General features: G+C 41.3%; 1 protein-coding gene across 2 annotated transcripts in view; it reads left to right on the top strand.

Moving 5' to 3' along the window:
* LOC148037985 (acyl carrier protein 2, mitochondrial-like) overlaps nt 1-18,898 on the top strand; it is a 36,096-nt gene extending 17,198 nt beyond the window's left edge. For both annotated transcript variants that reach the window (XM_087667727.1, XM_087667719.1), the window contains exon 2: nt 18,365-18,898. In XM_087667727.1, coding sequence (XP_087523853.1) covers nt 18,365-18,541 — 177 coding nt within the window. In that variant the 3' untranslated portion in view covers nt 18,542-18,898. The remainder of the gene's footprint in view (nt 1-18,364) is intronic.
* The last annotated feature ends 431 nt before the right edge of the window (nt 18,899-19,329 follow it).

The raw sequence follows: 19,329 nt of genomic DNA, 5'->3' as shown, positions 1-19,329 counted from the left end.
GTCACCTGAACTATGACTATCTTCGGAAGGCGTCACGGGGACAGCTTGTTCGAGGGTTGCCGGATATAGTGGTGAGCCAGCAGCCATGTGTCTCCTGCATAAGGGGGAAGCAGCATAGGGATGCCATTCCCCACACCGCTTCGCGGCGGTCTACTTCACCGATGGAGTTAGTATCTACGGATCTATGTGGCCCTATGAGGAATGAGTCCCTGCGTGGGAGCTCGTACTTCATGCTGATCGTGGATGACTATAGCAGGATGACATGGGCCTACTTTTTGGCACTAAAGTCAGAAGCTTTCTCGCACTTCAAGGATTGGCTTCTCTTTGAGGAGAACTGATCAGGCCGGAAGTTGAAGACCTTGCGATCCGACAAGGGAGGTGAATTTGTGTCTAATGAATTTGCTCGGTTTTGTGTAGATAGAGGAATTCACCAGGAGTTTGCCAATACCAATACTCCTCAAGAAAATGGTATTCTAGAATGGAAGAACCGCAGTGTGATCGAGATGGCGCGCACCATGATGGAGCACCGATAGACCCCTCAGGTTCTGTGGGCCGAGGCTGTGGCTACTGCAGTCCACATCCTTAATCGATCCCCTACTTCGGCCGTGGAAGGGATGACTCCATTTGAGGCTTATTTTGGGACGAAGCCAGATGTTTCTTACTTTCGGGTCTTTGGGTGTGATGCCTATGTTCACATTCCCAAGGCTCATCGTGACAAATTTGAAGCGGCTTCTCGAAAACAGGTATTTGCTGGCTACAGCTCCCAGTCCCAAGGCTACCGACTGTATGATCCCGTCAAGCGGGATGTATATACTAGCCGTGATGTGCGGTTTGTGGAGGTTCCGGCTTCTTCAACGGGTGAGGAGCACCCCGTTCTTGGAGATCCAGGGGAGAGTTTGGCTCCTTCTACAGTTCCACTGGAGCCTGTGCCGTTTGATTATGATTCTGTTTCTGACACAGAGTCTACTGCTCCACCGGATCCTTCTGAGGAGTTACCACCGGTGGACATTCCAGAGTCTTCTACTGATGGAGAACGACGAGGGGAGGTTCGGCCTCCTCCTCGCTGGGCCCGTGACACACTCCGTGATTCAGGGATCCAGGGGGTTCCTGAGGAGTGGGGACCGCAGGATGGTCCGCGGCGGTCACGAAGGCACCAGGCGCATTCTTCGGAGCTTGTTTGCTCCAATTATTGTTTGATGTCCCGAGTTATGCAGGATCGAGAGCCCACCTCCGTGAAGGAGGCTTTACAGTCCGCCCCATGGAAGAAAGCTATGGAAGCTGAGTTGGAGGCTATTGAGAGGAATGGCACTTGGTCACTTGTGCCACGCCCCTCGAAGAAAAAGGTGATTGGAGTCAAGTGGGTCTTCAAAACCAAATATCTCAGTGATGGTACTTTGGATAAGCACAAGGCTCGCCTTGTTGCTAAGGGTTTTGCCCAGTGCCCAGGGATTGACTGTCATGACACCTTTGCCCCTACAGCTCGTATGGCAACCATTAGAGCTGTTCTTGCTTTGGCTGGCCATAGGAGATGGCCTGTTTATCAGCTGGATGTGAAGTCGGCCTTCCTGAATGGTGATTTGAAGGAGGAGATCTACGTTGAGCAGCCTCTTGGCTTTGGTTCTTCAGATGGGAAAGTCTACAGGTTGAAGAAGGCCCTGTATGGTCTCAAGCAGGCCCCGCGAGCTTGGAACGAGAAGATTGATTCGTTCCTCCAGACTCAGTTGGGATATCGGCGGTCCAAGGCCGATCCGCAGCTGTATGTTCACACTTCCGAGGATGGTTGTGTGTTGTTTGTATTATATGCTGATGATTTGATTGTCACAGGTGATGATGCACAGCAGGTCCAGGAGACAAAGTCAGCTTTACATCGGACGTTCGAGATGACGGATTTGGGGCTACTCCATTTCTTTTTAGGACATGAGATTTATCAGTCTCAGAGGGGGATTTTTCTCTCCCAACAGAGATATGTACAGGAGCTCTTGGTGTCTTTTGAGATGGAAGATTGTCGGGCCCTCTCTACTCCTATGGATCCGAACTGGAAGGCCACTTCCCACTCAGCTTCTCCTTTGGCGGATGCTTCCCACTATCGACAGTTGATAGGGTCTTTGATTTGGCTTCTCAACACCAGGGTTGATCTATGTTTTGCTGTTGGGCTCTTGGCAGGGTTCATGAGTGAACGTAAGACGGTGCATTGGCAGGCTGCAGGCTGCTCAGAGGATACTTCGGTATCTGAGGGGGACATCTGATTTGGGGATTCATTACCCTGCAGGGACAGATGGGTCAGATCTTGTACTTGCAGGTTGGAGCGACTCGGATTGGGCCGGTGACGTGGACCACAGGTAGTCTACCACAGGTTACTGCTTTACTTTGGGTGCAGGTGTTATTTCATGGAGTAGCAAGAAGCAGCCCACGGTAGCCCTTTCGTCTACTGAGGCGGAGTATCGGGCCGCATCTTCCACCACATGCGAGGTTGTGTGGCTTCGGAGATTGTTGGAGGAGCTTGGGTGCCCCCAGACTCGTCCTACATTGCTGCGATGTGACAATGAGAGTTGCATTGCCTTGGCAAGGAATCCTGTTTTTCATGCCCGGACGAAGCATATTGAGATCCAGTACCACTTCATCCGAGAAAAGCTTCTGGATGAGACCATCACTGTGGAGTATTGCAAGACGGAGGATAATCTTGCGGATTTGTTTACGAAGGCGCTTCCTCAGGCTCTACTTCGGCAACATTCCAGATCCCTCAGGCTTTTGCCCTGTCCAGGCTCTGAGAGGGGGTGTTAGAGTTCATAGCCTGTTTTTTAGGCAGCAGCACAGCTGGTCCAGTAGTCGGACCAGCTGCACAGTCGGACTGTGCAGTCGGACTGCCACGTGGCAGTCCGACTGCCTGCAGCCATTTTTATCAGGCTGCGCCCCATTTTTTGAGCCCCGTTCTAGGTGATTTTTCGCCTATTTATTGCTGACGTTTTCAGCAGTCTGGCCACTATTCTCTGTCGCAGATTACAGACCGGTGCCGTGCAGATTTCTGTCTCTGTTCACAGATTTCAGACAGCAGACAGTGCAGACTGCAGCAGACTTCGAGGTGGACAGCAGGTCGCATCGTCGAGGTGGAGACACGCAGTCCAGCATACTGCGCCCGTGTATATCTTTGTATTCAGCATTCTTTATACAGCAGATCTTCATTGTACACTGTCTCTTTCTCTCCCTTTTCTCTCTGCGTTCTCTCTCTCTCAGTCCTACGCTTCCGCACCGCTGCACTCTGACAAAAAAACCCTTCCATGCAAATGGGTTTACAAGATGAAGGTCACTTTTGGTTCCTCGCCAAAGTACAAAGCAAGATTGGTTAGGAACGTGGAGTTGATTTTGATGAGATCTTCTCTCCTGTAGTCAAGATGACTACATTGAGAACCATTTTGGGCTTGGTTGCAACTGAAAATATGGAGCTCATACAGATAGATGTAAAGACTGCATTCTTACATAGTGATCTGCATGAAGATATATATATGCAGCAGCCTGAAGGGTTTGTGACAAAAGGGAAAGAGAATATGGTATGCAAACTCAAAAGGAGTTTGTATGGGTTGAGACAAGTACCAAGAGAATGGTATCATAAGTTTGATACATTTATATAGTCTCAAGGTTTTCATAGAAGTCAAGTGGATCACTACTTGTATACCAAGAAGGCAGCAGATGACAGCCTAATTATCTTGGTTATGTATGTTGATGACATGCTGATTGCTGGCAGGGATACTCATGCCTTGGACTCACTGAAACAAAGTCTTCATGGCAGCTTTGATATGAAGGATCTTGATGATGTAAATCACATTCTTGGTATGCGAATACTCAAAGATAGGTCAAAAGGATTACTCTATCTATCTCAGCAAGAGTATATCTCCAAGGTTTTGCAGTGTTTCAATATGGAGGGGGGAAAAACAATTGGGGTTCCATTGCTTCCATATGTGAAACTCAGTGCAGAGGACAACCCTACATCTGATGATAAGAAGGCTGAAATGACCAAGATATCATATGCTTTACTCATGCCTTGGACTCACCGAAGCAAAGTCTTCATGGCAGCTTTGACATGAAGGATCTTGGTGATGCAAGTCACATTCTTGGCAAGCGAATACTCAGAGATAGGTCAAAAGGATTACTCTATCTATCTTAGCAAGAGTATATCTCCAAGGTTTTGTAGCGTTTCAATATGGAGGGGGGGAAAACAATTGGGGTTCCATTGCCTCCATATGTGAAACTTAATGTAGAGGACAACTCTACATTTGATGATGAGAAGGTTGATATGACCAAGATACCACATGCTTTAGTTGTTGGCAGTTTGATGTATGCTATGGTTGCTACATATCCTGACATTGCCTTTGCAGTGGGAGTGGTTAGCAGATATATAGTAAACCCTGGTAAAAAGCATTGGGAAGCAATGAAAGGTATTATGAGATACCTCAAAGGCACAAAGAATTTGTGAATCTGCTTTGGAAAACAGAAGGTATATGCCATTGGCTTTACGGATGCAGACTATGCTGGTCATGCGGATTGCAGAAAGTCCACTTTTGGGTATGTGTTTATCTTCACAGGAGGAGCAGTCTCTTGGAACTCTAGGCTAGAAAAGTGTGTTGCATTGTCTACTATAGAGGCAAAGTATATGGCTGCCACTAAGGTATGCAAGGAGGCTTTATGGCTTTCACGTTTGGTGGGTGAGCTTGGCATTATAGAGTTACCTGTTCTCCATTGTGATAGTTAGAGTGCTATCATGCTAGCACGGAATCCCGTCTTTCATGCAAAGACGAAGCATATACAGGTGAAGTATCACTTCATTAGAGATGTACTTGACAGCAAGAGTATTGAGCTTGTCAAAGTGTATAGAGATGATAATTCTGCAAATCTTCTCACGAAAGGTCTTTCAGCACAACGGTTTGCTCATTGTCGATTGATGATGGGAGTTGGATAGTTACACGTATTTCAGCTTTGTACAAACCTAGACTTAGCTGATTCTTTTCTTCTCTTAAGGCACATTGCCTTTAGGTGGGAGGTTTCTGGGAATAAAGGGCCATCGTGCCTTTTTTATGTGCTCGGGTGTGAACACACCCTCAGCACATTGTACTTTCGTATATATCTATCTAAAACCTAAAGAGATACACTAGTCTTTGTACTGAATAAGAAAGGTGTCGTGCTCGCTCTCCTTTTTGCACTCTCTCTCTTTGTGCTGTGAGAAAGCATTGCGTGTCTTGATCCTTGCGCTCTCTGTCATAACATCACATTTGTAAGTTGCTTCTCGATGAGCTGACCGTACAGGCCCACTTGTCATAGTCGAGTAGTTAAGCTACTCCTTGGATTGTGGACAGTACGAGGTGAATATTCATGTTGCAGCTTACATCTTTGATTCTCAGCCTTCCATGGCAATATTATTTCAAGCTTAGCTACCTTGGCTATGGCTACTTTACAAACATGGTGTATTTATTGTATTGGTATATTTCATGAATTTCCAATTATTTGATTTGCTGTGAGAATTGGTTTATTACAGATACTGACTGGGTAGCTTTCAAGAAGACACTTTGGGAAGAATTTTACATTAAAGACATCAGTTTGATTATCTGCAAGACTTTCCAAGAGCGGGTTCTACAACCCAATAAGGGTCTTGTGGCTACAGAGTTATTAAAAGAATTTGAAAGTTAGTTCGATGAGTTAGATCTTGTAGAACAATAGGCTCTTGCAGGTGAGAAAATTGAATTGTTTCTACAAGGGGTAGATTCTGAGCTTCAAGAGAAGCTTGATGATTCGTTAGAGGATTAGACTACATAGACAAGGCTTAAAACAGAGTGGAGGCATGTTAAGGATGCTGTTATTGTATTGGTGAAAAAGCATATAAGAAGAGAAAGATTGCGTGTATCTAGCTTGCCCACTGTTATGGGTAAAACAATTGATGTATCTAGTAAGCCACTTGCTTTTGTAGCCAACCCTATGGTTGCACCTATTGTTCCCACTGTTAGGGATAATGTATTAGATGAGTTGGTTAAAGGCATGCGGGATCTTCAGTTCAAGGTTACAAAATTGGATGAGAAATGATAAGAGGAAAAGGGACAGGAAGCAACGTCTAAGCAAGGGAAAATATGTATGTGGTGTGATAGTTTGTAGCATGAAAGGAAGGATTGTGTTGCTTATCAGGAGGCCTTGGCATGACAACATCTTTTGAAAAGATGGCAAAATCCATGCACAAGAAACATGATTGCCTCTTGCTTTGAATTTTGGAAAGGGAGGTATGCAAAAGTTATTGGAAGACTTGGCTGTCCGAAATGCTTATGCGGTTGTACATGCTATTACTTTTGGTCTACAATTGGATAGAATGCTTAGCTAAGTGATGAACTGTCCGAAGGTTGCAATACAGACATATGCTTTGCATGCAACTAAAAAGAGGAAAGCTACTGATAGTGAAATGTCTCATGAAGGGAAATACATTCGTGACATGATTGATTGGGAATCATCGGTAGATGCATACTTAATGTATGCATATTTAGCAAAAGTGTGAAACACGGATGTACTTGTGGAAGAGAAACGGAAGAGATGAAGATAATGTAGGGATATCTAAGAGAGTGACAAGAAGTGTGGTTTAGCCTAAGGTTGCAAATCTGTTAATCCTCCTAGGAATCGAGATACGCTTCGAGAATCTCCCTTTTCTCTAAATGCAAGGGAATTCAAGGAACCGAATTTTCACTAAGCATTGTTGCAATGCGGGGCTACTGTAGTGCTGTTCAGAGGATCTACTCGCCTCTTGATGGAATGAAACATGTATTTATTGGTGGTTATTCTCAGTTTATAGCAAACAGTTCATGTTGGTTTAAGCCTATGGAAGCTTTATGCAAGGTTGAACGCATATCTATGAAATGGGCTACTAAGGATCTGAGAGCATCGGAGGGGTCAGTTGAAAATGAATGCATTTCAGGCTTCTTTTATGGACCGAATATTATTGACACTAATGGCTGAAATTTCAGCAAACATACATGCAAAAAATGAGGCTGAAAATAGAGTGTTATCAGTATGTTTGGACATATATGATGTTATAGCACTGTTTGCTTAGTAGGAAGGATTACAATGGGTTGAAGTAGTTGTGGAGACAAAATATAAGACGGTTGACAAAAAGGTGAAACCAGTTTCTTTGCCGCTTTCACTAGACAGTGAGGGTCTGTATGAGAAAGTGTCAAGGCAACAAAGTTTATGGGATTCTAAAGATATAGGTCATCAGTTTATAGCTGAAACATTACAAGAACCAAAAGTTTGTGTAGAAGGGTTTCTTTTGCCTGCTAAAAGAGATTGTTTTATGCAGATGTTGGCTTGGCATGGGAAAGCATTTGCATTTCAGCTAGCTGAAATAGATTGTGTGGATTTGAATGTTTTCTCTCCTATGGTAATATTTATTATGTTACATGTACTATGGAACTTGATGCCTATTCCAGTGTCTAAAGCTTACTTGCCAAAGCTAATGGATTTGCTAAATGAAAAGATACGCATGAAAAACTTGGAGGCCTCTTCAGCCCCGTACTCAAATCATTGGTTTATTGGTAGGGCTTTGAGATTTATTCAAGACATGCAGCCAATCAATAAAGTGACCATAAGAAATGTGGGTGCAGGTTCTGTGGTTGATGAATTTGCAGAGGCTTTTGCAGATAGAGCTATTAGTGGCTGAGAATTGGTCAATACCTCAGTACATTAACAAAGAGAGAAGTGGTCGGATGAGGTGTTTAAGAAGTTCAAGAGGAAAACCTATGTCTTTTTCTTAAAAGATGGATACTTGTGGAAATATGCTAAGAAGAAACAAGGTATGCCATTGCGAGTTTTGGGTTATAGAGCTTTACAAGTAAATGTTATGTAGGAGTTTCATGAAAGCTTATAGAGGTGTTTGGGGTACTTTTGTAGAGATCAAAGAAAGATATTGGTGGCAGGGTATATATGAAGATGTTGCTCACTTTGTGCTCACATGTACGACATGTCAAATGTATTCATCTATGAGACATTAAGATAGATTGCAAACCACATATTCCTTGTCTCTTCATTTTAAGTGGGTGGTGGATTTAGTTAGGATGTTTACAGGTCTTTGGCAAATGAGGTATCTTGTACTTGCCCATGAAGACTTGTTTAATGAAGTGGAAGGGAGAGCTCTACGAACCATAACAACGAATTCAGTGTATATTTTTTTCTTAGAAGAGATCTTTTGTCGGTATGTCTGTGTGGGAAAAATTACAGCAGATAGGGGTGAACTGAATGTGGATGAAACCCATGATTTCTTTGCACGGTTGGGGATAAATCTTACTTTAAATTTAGCTTATAACCCTAAAAGAAATGGCAAAAGTGAAAAAGGTCTCCTGTCTATTGTGAAGGCATTGACAAAAGCATGTGGAGAGAAGATAAAAGAGTAGCTACGATTGCTCCCTTATGCTTTGTGGGCTAATAGAACAACTCATCGTACTGTTACAGGATATACGTCTGTTGAATTGATGTACGGTCAAAAACCTATCATGTTGACAGAAGAGATGACAGTCACATGGAATGTGCTACCTTGGAAAGAGTTGAATTGAGAGGAGGAGTTAGCCTTATGTATTATATAGTTGGAAAGGAAGTCAGAAGACATAGAGACAACAATTGCAAAGTTAAGGGTAACAAGGATATAGAACAAGAAACAATTTGACAAAAGACATAGATTGAGGCCAAGAACCATACAAGATGGAGATTGGGTGCTAGTTTATGATAACACTTTGAAAAACTAGCATAGCGCCATGGGTAAAGTCTTCAAACGATAGTTCGTACCTTATGTGGTAAGATAGGTAGCTGATAATGCTACTTATGCATTAAATGAGCTGGATGGGACATCCATAAGAATTCTGGTAGTGGAAAAAAGAATCAAATTATTCAAGAGGCGGGAATTTACTGCCTATGAGTTGCTAGAACTGGATGAAAATTGTGGCTATGATACAAGGGCTAGCCAGGAAGATATGGAAGATGAAGAAGCAAAGGATATGGTTACAAAGAATGAGAACTCTGAATCTGGTGTGACAGCTAGGATTTTGGCACATACAAGAAGATGTGCAGGTGTAGAGGGGGTGGATGTCATGCCACTATGCAGACACAATGTGAAACACCTTGGAGTGTATCATCATCTACCTTTCTTATTAATCTAGAGAGTTAATGTCATACTAATCATTAGTGTTAGTGCCCATAGTATGGATGGTTCAAAAATATGGGATTTTTGGACAATTTTAGCCTATTTTGGATATTATTTCTTGTGAATATTCTAAAAAGGGTTAGGAAACATATAGAATAGGGTGACATGTAGAAAGGGAGTTGCTTTTTAGCTAGTTTTGGAAACTCTCATAAAAAAAGATGGGTAACCAACGGAACCATCAAATTCGCCATCTGAGCAGCAGATTAAAAACTAGTGTTTGATGCACGTTTTTGGGTATAACAGGTAGTTCCAGGAGATCTAATGCTTGGAGATTGCTTCCGAGTAGTAGTAGACATTGTCTAGATAATCCAAGAACCATTTGTCTTGGAGTTTGGTCATCAAACAATCAGTTTATGATTGCTGTAATAACTAGGAATACACAAGGCTGAAGTGTGTTTGGAGTCCCATACAAGACTTTTGTTTCTCTTCTTAAGTTCTATCAATACATAGTGCTCTCGGGAGAAGTACTTGGGCTTCTCTACTAAGAAATCATTGAAACCTATTGACATTTGGACTGTTTGGACGCTTTGTCTTGGATGTATTGCAGAGTTTACATGTAATACATGTAGAGTTTGAATCATTGAGCTTTGTCTTTATCTTATGTAAAGGCTTTGGCAGACTTGGTAGAAGGTTTTATGATTGATTCATGATGTATGGACACGTCTTAAAGAGAACTTGATTTCCATCATTCTTGGGATTCATTTGAATATCCTACCTATTCTTTTTCTTTGCTTCTATCTCCTATTCTCTACTCCCTTCTCTCTTTGATCCTCGGGGGATACAACCTGTTGACTAAAACCCCTCCAACAACGCTTCTGCGGTCGTTGCACTCTGACAACAATGTGGGGATATTGTATCCTTTACAAATTCTTGATAGAAAGTGGAGTAGTATTTCTATGGATTTTATTGTAGGATTTTTCCGTATAATTTGAGGTCATGATGCAATCTTGGTTGTGGTCTATCGATTGATGAAAATGACTTGATTCATTCCCACAAAGATGACCGTGAAAAGCCATGAGTTGGCGGGTCTCTTCACCAAACATTGGTGGTATGGGATACCAACCCTTGGGATGTGGTTGTAACTCAGAGTGTTGCTAGCTCCCATGCTTGAGAGTGAGCCGATTTAGCTCTATGGTTGGTAGGTGAATTTGGTGTCCAATCCCTTTTATTGTGGATATGGCTGGTGTTGTGTCTTATGTGTAGGTTGGATCCTAGGGAAACATTTGACTTCGGTCCTACAAAGTGGAGTGTATTCATATTGTACCTTGTTTTTAGTCCTTTGTGCCATGTGAGGGGTTGTTTGCTCCTATACGTTGCGCCACTTGGGCTGCCGTCTACTCTTGCATAGGCTATCCTATCATCTTGCACATGTTGCTATTTTTGCACATTACCAACCATCACTAGTTGCTGCCTCTTACTGTACCGCCCCTTGCTGTGTCATCCACTCTTGCCTTGTTGTACCGTTGTACAGGGCATCTGCAATGCCTTCTTGCCATCCCATTCTTGTTGCCTTAAACATGTTCGCTCGGCGTCATTGCCCTAGCCATTGCATGGGATGCATGTCCTTTTTTCAGTGACTTAGCCATTGCGTGGGATTCCCTATTGCATGAGATCTACAACCATCTCCACATCATTTCTTCTAGGGGTGGTTGTTAGTATTGCCCTCTAGGAGTGAGCTACTTGCTTGCTTGGCGACACCCATAGTTGTCAGGTATGAGAGGTATGATACAATAAAATATGGTACTAAATGGTACCTTAAGATTTTATAAGGTACAGTACGATACGATATTAGTATGAAAAAAAAATAACTTGATTATTTTGGACTAAAGATAATAGAATAGATGTTTCAAGTCTCAATAGCAATGCTATTAGAGTATACAAGATGAATACTTGAGGGTAATATGCCAAAACCTCATGTTGCATGCGCAACATGTGCTATTGCTACCTACAAGTTACAGCTACATTGATGGGAGTGGATAGATCATACATGAATGATCATACAAATAAGAGAAATGTGGGCTAGAGAGAGAGAGAGAGAGGCTTAGGGGAGAGAAATAAGACAAAGGCATTAAAAAAAGAAAGGAGAAAGAAAAAAGTAAAGTTGTAGGCTTGAAGGAGAGTGGCCAAAAAGTGCCTATTTTTTCGTACTAAATTGTATGAATATATACTGTACCATACCATACCATACAGATCAGTTTGTACTACGACACCATCATGGCTTTGTGACTAACAATGGCGTCTTACCATCAGGATGTTAAGATATGCTATCACTATCGAGAAATTTGTGGGCATTGGCTTCTTCATGTGAAAGATGAAGATTCAACTTTTACTTAAGTGGGGAGGTGCATGGAAAGTCATATCCATTGAAGATGTTAAGCTCATTTGAGGCAATCCACAACTTCATCAAGGATGGCTCAAGAAGAATGAGAGTGCAACCTCTTTGATAACCTTCTCCAAAGCCCATCATCTTGATCTAACAAAAACGGCAAGAGAGATATGAAATGTCCTTAACATTATATTTGGGGGAGATATTAATAATTTAAGGTAATTTTTGAAGATGCAATTATTTAGTATCTCCTATAATCCGTAAGTGACTCTCAAGTTACACGTTGATCATCCTAGTCTCCTTTTTGAACAAATAATTATACTAAATACTCGTTTGGATGACGATCATAAGAAGTCTATCTTCTCAATAGCTTGCTAAAAGAAGTGAAATTTAGTGAAACTGTGAAGGTTGTTCTTCTCAACAACTTGATGAAAGAAGGGAAATGTAGCAAAATTGTGACAGCCCTTAAGGTGGCTTGGGAGATGAAGTATGAGGAGATGTTTGCCATCCTTTTGGATGATGAATGACGAAGCAAAGATGGTTGCCATGCTTTTGGATGACGAATGCCGCAAAGCAAAGATACTGGCATGCTAGCATAGCTCCTGGAACGTTCTATAACCAAGAATCAACCACCCAAATGCCAATATTGTAATCGTGTTGGTTATACTGTTGACCAATGCTAAAAAAAAAGGAGAAGTAACATGCACACTATGTTTGTTAGTTATTTTGTACACCATCTGTGTGTGCTTAATATATGTATATATTAAGCATCTTAGTGTATAATAGCCTAGGGGTATGTTTGGGGGAATCCCAAAGCTATAAAACAAACCCCTAGCATTGTACTTTCAATTGTCTATCTAGGGGATAGAAAATGCAGTAGCTGGGAGTCCTCTAGGGGCAATGTGGCAGCACCTCATGATGGTGATATCATTGGCAACAACAGATTTTTGATATTTTAGATATTATCTCTTGTAAAAATCCATAAAATTGTAGACAACTTCTAGATTATGATAAAATGTAAAAGAAAGCATGTAGCTTTCATCTAATTTGAGAGGATTTTATGTAAAACTAGAGATTGGCAAAATCGCACGACGCGCAATCGTTGTTTTCAGGTAGTGAATAGCACTCTGAAGTGGGAGATGGAGTGATCTGGCAGAATTGTGGCTAGGTGTGTTGGTTTTTTACCCCCCTTTCAGAGCCAATGAAAGCATGAGATTGGCGATGTGAGCAGCATAGAGGAAGATATTATTTTATACACATTTTTGTCTATTAGAGTTATATCTTCTCATAATGTTGAAAGAAAGTGACAGGCTTCATCTTTGTTAGTATTCTTCTACATTTTCTAATTCTTTTTGGGAGTATTCTTTTACGTCTTCAATTTCTTCGAACCCCTTCTCTTCCGTCTACTCCTCTCCTTGAATCTACCTTCACCGTGTTGTTTCTTACCCTCATAGTAGACTCTCGATACCAAATGCTCCGACACCGTGTTAGGGAAAGTTTATGCTATCATCAGAGGTGAATTTCGGAAGATATTTAGGCTGATTTGGGGCTGATATCTTCAGCCATATTCAGAGAATTAGCTACAACATTGTTCTTTTAATTCATTTTTTACTCTATAGAAGACATCTTGTCAAAATATGTAAGTATTATGTGTCCCTATGGCAGGGCAATGTTTGTAGATCATTCATAGATGCTTTGAGTTGAATTAACATGAGCTTTTTCTCTTATTTCTTGGCTGTGGTAACTTATCCTTATCAGGAACTCAATTTGAAGCTCTCTTGAAGCAAGTCTCTTTGTAAGCTTTTGTTCCTAACAGTCTACATTGAATGTAATCATGCAAAGTTAATTCATGCTATGGGATCATGTATGAATGATGGGATGCAGAGTTGTTTATGATACATGATAGCATATTGTACTTGTTTTTTTTGATTGCTCTTACAGTCAAGAAAACAAGCTTGATTTGAGTTAGAACTTATGAGATAATACTCTTGTTATCTTTGCTAAGAACGTGTAGTTGGAAGCTCTATCAACATCTTCAAGAACTTGGGTAGAAACCTTCAATCCTTCTCTTATCTCTACTATCTCCGGAGTCTAAGCTCTTGAAACCCCATACATTCTGTTCTCTCAAATCCTTGTGATTGACCGTAAAGTACCTCTTGAACCTTTAAACATTCATTGTAATCTACTTATCTCTTGAAGACACATCTCCATCTATCTTGTCCAGTTTTCTTGCTAAACTCTTGTGGTGACCTTTAACCCTACGCGCTGCGACAACGTGTATTTTTGTTTTATGTATGTATGCTTGCACACATGTCCATGGTGAGCAGTATTCTACATGGTTATGGTCACTCAGTACCAATCTACATGGTTGATCCATCTCCCAGGGCCATGATACTAGATATGTGGCTAAGGACCTAATTAAAGTTTGCTAAGTGCATATTCACATAGGGCTTGCCACCAAGTATGCAAGTGATTTGTATTGCATATCTTTGTTGAGAGGAAAGCAATGGCGGGATGTGAAGTAGAAATTATAGAATGCAAGAGGGTTGAGAGAGAGGACACGAGAGTTATGTGGGTATAAAATGAATGCTATTCTTATTCTTTATTATCTTCACTTATACAATGTGTACATATACAAGGGGTGCTTGCTTGGCTATTGGTCATTACCCTTTACCCTAACAACCTTTCATTTTAAGGTCGATATGCCTTTATAGGAGTATAAGAAAAAAGTTAAGGTACTATCCAATGTCCATTAGTACTCTACACTATGCAAAGTGCTCAAAAGGTAAACTCTTTGTGAGAGGATATACATGATTATTATCCATATGGATCTTGACAAGATCTATGCGCTTGTCCTGAAGTACCTCTTCGATGAAGTGATACTTTACCTCAAGGTGCTTTGTTTTTGTATGAAAGGTAGGGTTTTGTTTCGACTGAATGGTTACTCGGGCTATCATAGTGCAATGTAGGCATCTCTCTTTCAATACCTAAGTTTTCTACTAGAGGAATAAGCTATAGAGTGCAAGAGGGTTGAGAGAGAATAACACGAGAATTATGTGGGTACAAAACGAATGGTACCCTTATTTTTTGTTATCTTCACTTATATATAATTGTAGAGTATGTACATATATAAGAGGTGTCTACTCGGCTATTGGCCATTGGCTTTTATCCTAACAACCTTTCACTTGCCTTTATAGAAGTAAAAGAAAAAAGTGAAGATAGTATCCAATGGCAATCAATACTTTTGAGTGTGCAAAGCACTGAGAAGGTAAACTCTTTATGAGAAGATGAAACCAGCCTTCCTTCTTGGAATGGGTGGCGATAACCTGATTTAAGAGTTAATTACAACAATAAATAAATGCACATAAAATGAAATACACACGTTACCATAACATTCTTGGACAGTAGACACCCTGTTGGCCCCAAAATTGGCGCCCCTTGCGGTATTTCTTTAGCTTTCATTCAATTGGAAGGAGTACAACTTGAGATTCTTCAGTTTCCTCCTGCTAACCAATTGCTCTTGCTGTCATAAATGACCAGCAAGCCTTTTGGGTCATTTGCCCCTTGATTCACCCAGGACTTCTTCTCCAATTTGACCCTTGGCTGGCCAAATGCTGCCCCAAATCAATTCGGGATGGGCTGGCTCCTGAAATCCCTTGATAATCTTCAATTATCAGCTGCTGATTTCAGTCCCTTGAGCCTTCAATCTCTGGCACGGATCCCAAGGTGGATGCTAAACCCTAATTTCTGTTGTAAATTAGGCTTTACTGTAGAAATTACAGATCAGCCCACCAAAAATGGCTGAGATCTCCTCCGAATGGCTAAGAATTGCCGAGAATGGCTGAGCATAGGCTGAAGGAGATGAGAGAATGCTATAGAGAAAGAGAGAATTTTGAGATTTGTCGCGAAGAACTGATCAAAATCAGTTGCTGCCCTGCTGTACCGGGCCCAAACAGATGCACCAACAACAATAGGAGCATTAGAGTCTATGATCTTTAGGAGAAAGTGCATCAGCAGCAATTGTCAACTTTCCAAGGTCAAGAATATGCAATCTCCATCACCAAAATGGTCTCCAATGGTTGGAAAATTGCCCCAAAAGCTGGTAGCAAAAGTTCAACATCTCTTTTCAACAGCTCCAAAATGAAAAAATGAGATTTCCCTCTCCCTTCAGCCCTATTTAGCCTTTTGCCCCACTTGCATGGGAAAGTTTTGCCAAGTGGCAACTTTCTTAATCAATTTTCAGCAATTTTCAGCCATTTTATTAATTTTCAAAATTAATTAATTCTGAAAATTAATTCAGCCCTTAATCCATGCCCAGAAAATTGACCTTACCCATCCAAAAATTAATTGGCTAGGCCATTTGCAACCCAAAGTGATCCCATGCATTAATTGACCCTTGGACAAGCATTAATCCATTAATTAATGCCTAGTCCCTAGTGTCACCACTGACACTTAATGGCCAATTAATGGTCCTAGGGGCAAACTAACATCAAAATTCACCTAGAATCTAACAAGTGTAACTTGTTACAACTTTTGCCTTTGACACCCATCTTTTTAACAGGGTCCTTCAACCTTCAACTGTGAAAAAGTAGCTTGCACCTCACATGTGCATCTTTTAATTGCACATTTGATTAATCCTTTAATCAAATGTCAATTAAACATAAGCAAAGCATTAAATGTTCACGTCCTCGTGATAGAAGATCTGCAGGATTATTATCTATGCGCTTGTCCTCAAGCACCTTTGATGAAGTGATACTTTACCTCAATGTGCTTTGTCTTCGTATGAAAAATAGGGTTGCATGCCAACTAAATGGTCACTTTGACTATCATAGTGCAATATAGGCATCTCTTCTTCATTACCCAAGTCTTCTACTAGAGGAATAAGCCATATAACTTCCTTGTAGGCCTTAATGACTGCAACATACTTTGCCTTAGTGGTAAAAAAAGCCATACATGGCTGCAATTGAGAGATCCAAGAGACTATACCACCTATGAAAGTAAAGACAAAACTTGTATTAGATCTTCTAGAGTCTACACTCCCTGTAAAATCAGCATCTACATATCCAAGAATAGATATATTCTTCCTTTGGAAGCATATGCACATAGACTTAGTGTCATTTAAGTATACTCTTTATTGCCTCCTCATACTTCTTGCTAGGGTTTTCTATATATGTGCTAATTGCTCCCATTGGATAGGCAATGTCTAGACGTATGGCAACCATAACGTACATTACGCTACTTATTGTGAGTCCCATGGGTACACAATTATCTTTGTAGTGGTGGACTATTTCTCCAAACAGGCCTACTTCATCCCGGCCAAGCCACCATTGAATGCTAAGGAGGTAGCATGCCTCTTCTTTACACATGTTTTCAAACTCCATGGCTTACCACTGGCAATAGTATTAGATAGAGATGGAAGATTCATAAGCGATATGTGGAAGAAACTCTTCAAGACCCTGGAAACACAATTGAGATTCTTCTCATCCTTCCACCCTAAGACAGATGGACAGACAGAACGAGTCAACCAAGGCATTGAAGACTATCTCCGAAGCTATGCCCAAGTGGACCAGAAAGATTGGGCCTTGTATCTTAATGTCTTGGAATTCCACTACAACAGCTCCATCCACTCGGCAATGGGGTACACCCCCTTTGAATTAGCCACAGGTAAAGAAGTCATTACCCCGTTGGCCTTAGCATTTGGAGCAACCAAAGCGGAAGATCAAGATGCAGAGGAGTTCCTGAAGAAATGGAGAGATCGAAATGTAGCGGCCAAGCAGAGCCTAGAACAAAGCAAAATCGCCAACAAAAAGAGGAAGGCCGTACTATTCACCAAAGGAGACATGGTCTTAGTCAACTCTAAGAATATGTCACTTCCCAAGAACATGACTCCCAAGTTCAATCACTGCTACTATGGACCCTACCAAATTACTCAAGTGTTGAACGAAGTCACCTACAAACTCGACCTGCCAGACAGTGTATGTGTTCATAATGCTTTTCATGCTCGTCTTCTGCGCAGGTTCTATCTCGACAACCAATGGGGACGGCACGTACCCATGTTCCATTCCAACGGTCCCTTCGAAGTAGAAGCATTCCTCCAACGCCACGATCGTCAACCTTTGTGACAAAGCTCACTCCTCGTGCTCGCTCCAAGCACAAGTTCCCTCGAACACAAAATGTCACTTTGATACTAGTTGAGAGGGAAACAATGGTGGGATGCAAGGTAGAATCTGTGGAGTGCAAGAGGGTTGAGAGAGAGAAAAACACGAGAGTTACGTCGGTACAAAATGAATGATACCCTTATTCTTTGTTATCTTTACTTATATATGACTGTATAGTGTGTGCACATATATAAGGGTGCCTCCCTAGCTATTGGCCATTGGCCTTTACCCCAACATTTGTGTGTGCTTTTATGTTGAATGTGCATGTATCAAGAATTCGTACTTTGATTTCTAAAATGTTCTATGATTTTCAATGTCGAGAACTCTAACTAGCATCTAAGTGAATTGGAGAGCTCAAATCTACTGATTACACATTACCCAACATATAGCACCTTGTCTCTTCCCCAATGACTGTCTGCATGCTGTTGGAGTGAGACTGGTAGCCAGTACCCGTTGACGTCTGAGTCGCTAATCCATGCACACACCTTCCAATGCATGCCTATTCTGTTACAGGGTATGTTTTCAGTGATGTATTGTAAATTCAGTGTATTTCATAGCGTGTGGCCATGTATCTTGAGTCTAAAATTCTTCAATCTTTCACTCAACAGATAAAATGCTTTCTGTAGTTTGAAAGGTTATTGAAAATTTGGGTGGAATTATATGCAGGTGTCACCATCATCAAAATTTCAGGCAGACCTTGGGTTGGATAGTTTAGATACTGTGGAGCTCGTCATGGCACTTGAAGAGGAGTTTGGGCTGGAAATTCCAGATAGTGAAGCCGATAAAATTGATTCATGCAGTGCTGCAATAGACTACATAGTAGCCAACCCTAAAGCCAAGTAATTCACTGGCAACTTAGCCTTTCTTTTTCCTTTGAGCTTTGGATGGGTTACGACTGGAGAATCGTTTGGGCCATGCTTTTTTGGTGTAAAAAGGCTTGGACACTTCTTCAGCATCTGTTTTGGTATTAAGAATCAAATAAGCTTTTAATGAATCGAGATGAAAATATTACTAATTTGATGAACTACCTTAAGATGGTTGAGTTAAAAATCAGATCCCAATGTGCCACATAATGTGCCAAGCATTCATTGTAAATCAAAATGGATTTCAACCAGTTACCTGCAACGTCTGATGCATGGTCTGTAGTTATCATCTGAGAGACTTCAGAGATTGAGCTGAACATCTAGTCTTTTTGTCTTTTGAGTGATGTTCATAAGGTGCGTATTCAGATGAACACAATGCTTGAAGTATTCAATTAGGCTTTCGTAGTCGTCTATTATATATCAGCCACAGATTTTTTGACGCATAAAATAGCATGTCAGATTTATTTGTTGAGATAGTACTGTCAACTATGTTTCAGAGTGTGCATCCCTATCTGCAAAAATACCAAGATGGGTCTTCTGGTTTTTAGCATATTGAGGGTGCATCTCTATCTGCAAAAATACTAAGATGGGTCTTCTGGTTTTTAGCATATTGAATCCTTAAAAACCCCAGTGACAGATGCCCCAATTTGGCAGTTCAGTTGGACGGACTTGGGTGAATTCTTCTCTCTATGTTTTCTCCCCGATTTGGGGAGCTTCATCTGGCTGTAGCTGCATGGCAGCCGGTTTTTATAAGAAAAGCTTTTGGTT

The sequence above is a fragment of the Lygodium microphyllum genome, chromosome 3 (assembly GCF_053477565.2).
Source record: "Lygodium microphyllum isolate KBCC chromosome 3, Lygodium_microphyllum_v1.1.10, whole genome shotgun sequence".
Taxonomy (NCBI): domain Eukaryota; kingdom Viridiplantae; phylum Streptophyta; class Polypodiopsida; order Schizaeales; family Lygodiaceae; genus Lygodium; species Lygodium microphyllum.
The sequence above is the reverse complement of the archived record's forward strand: the minus strand, read 5'-3'. Positions and strand labels throughout refer to the sequence as shown.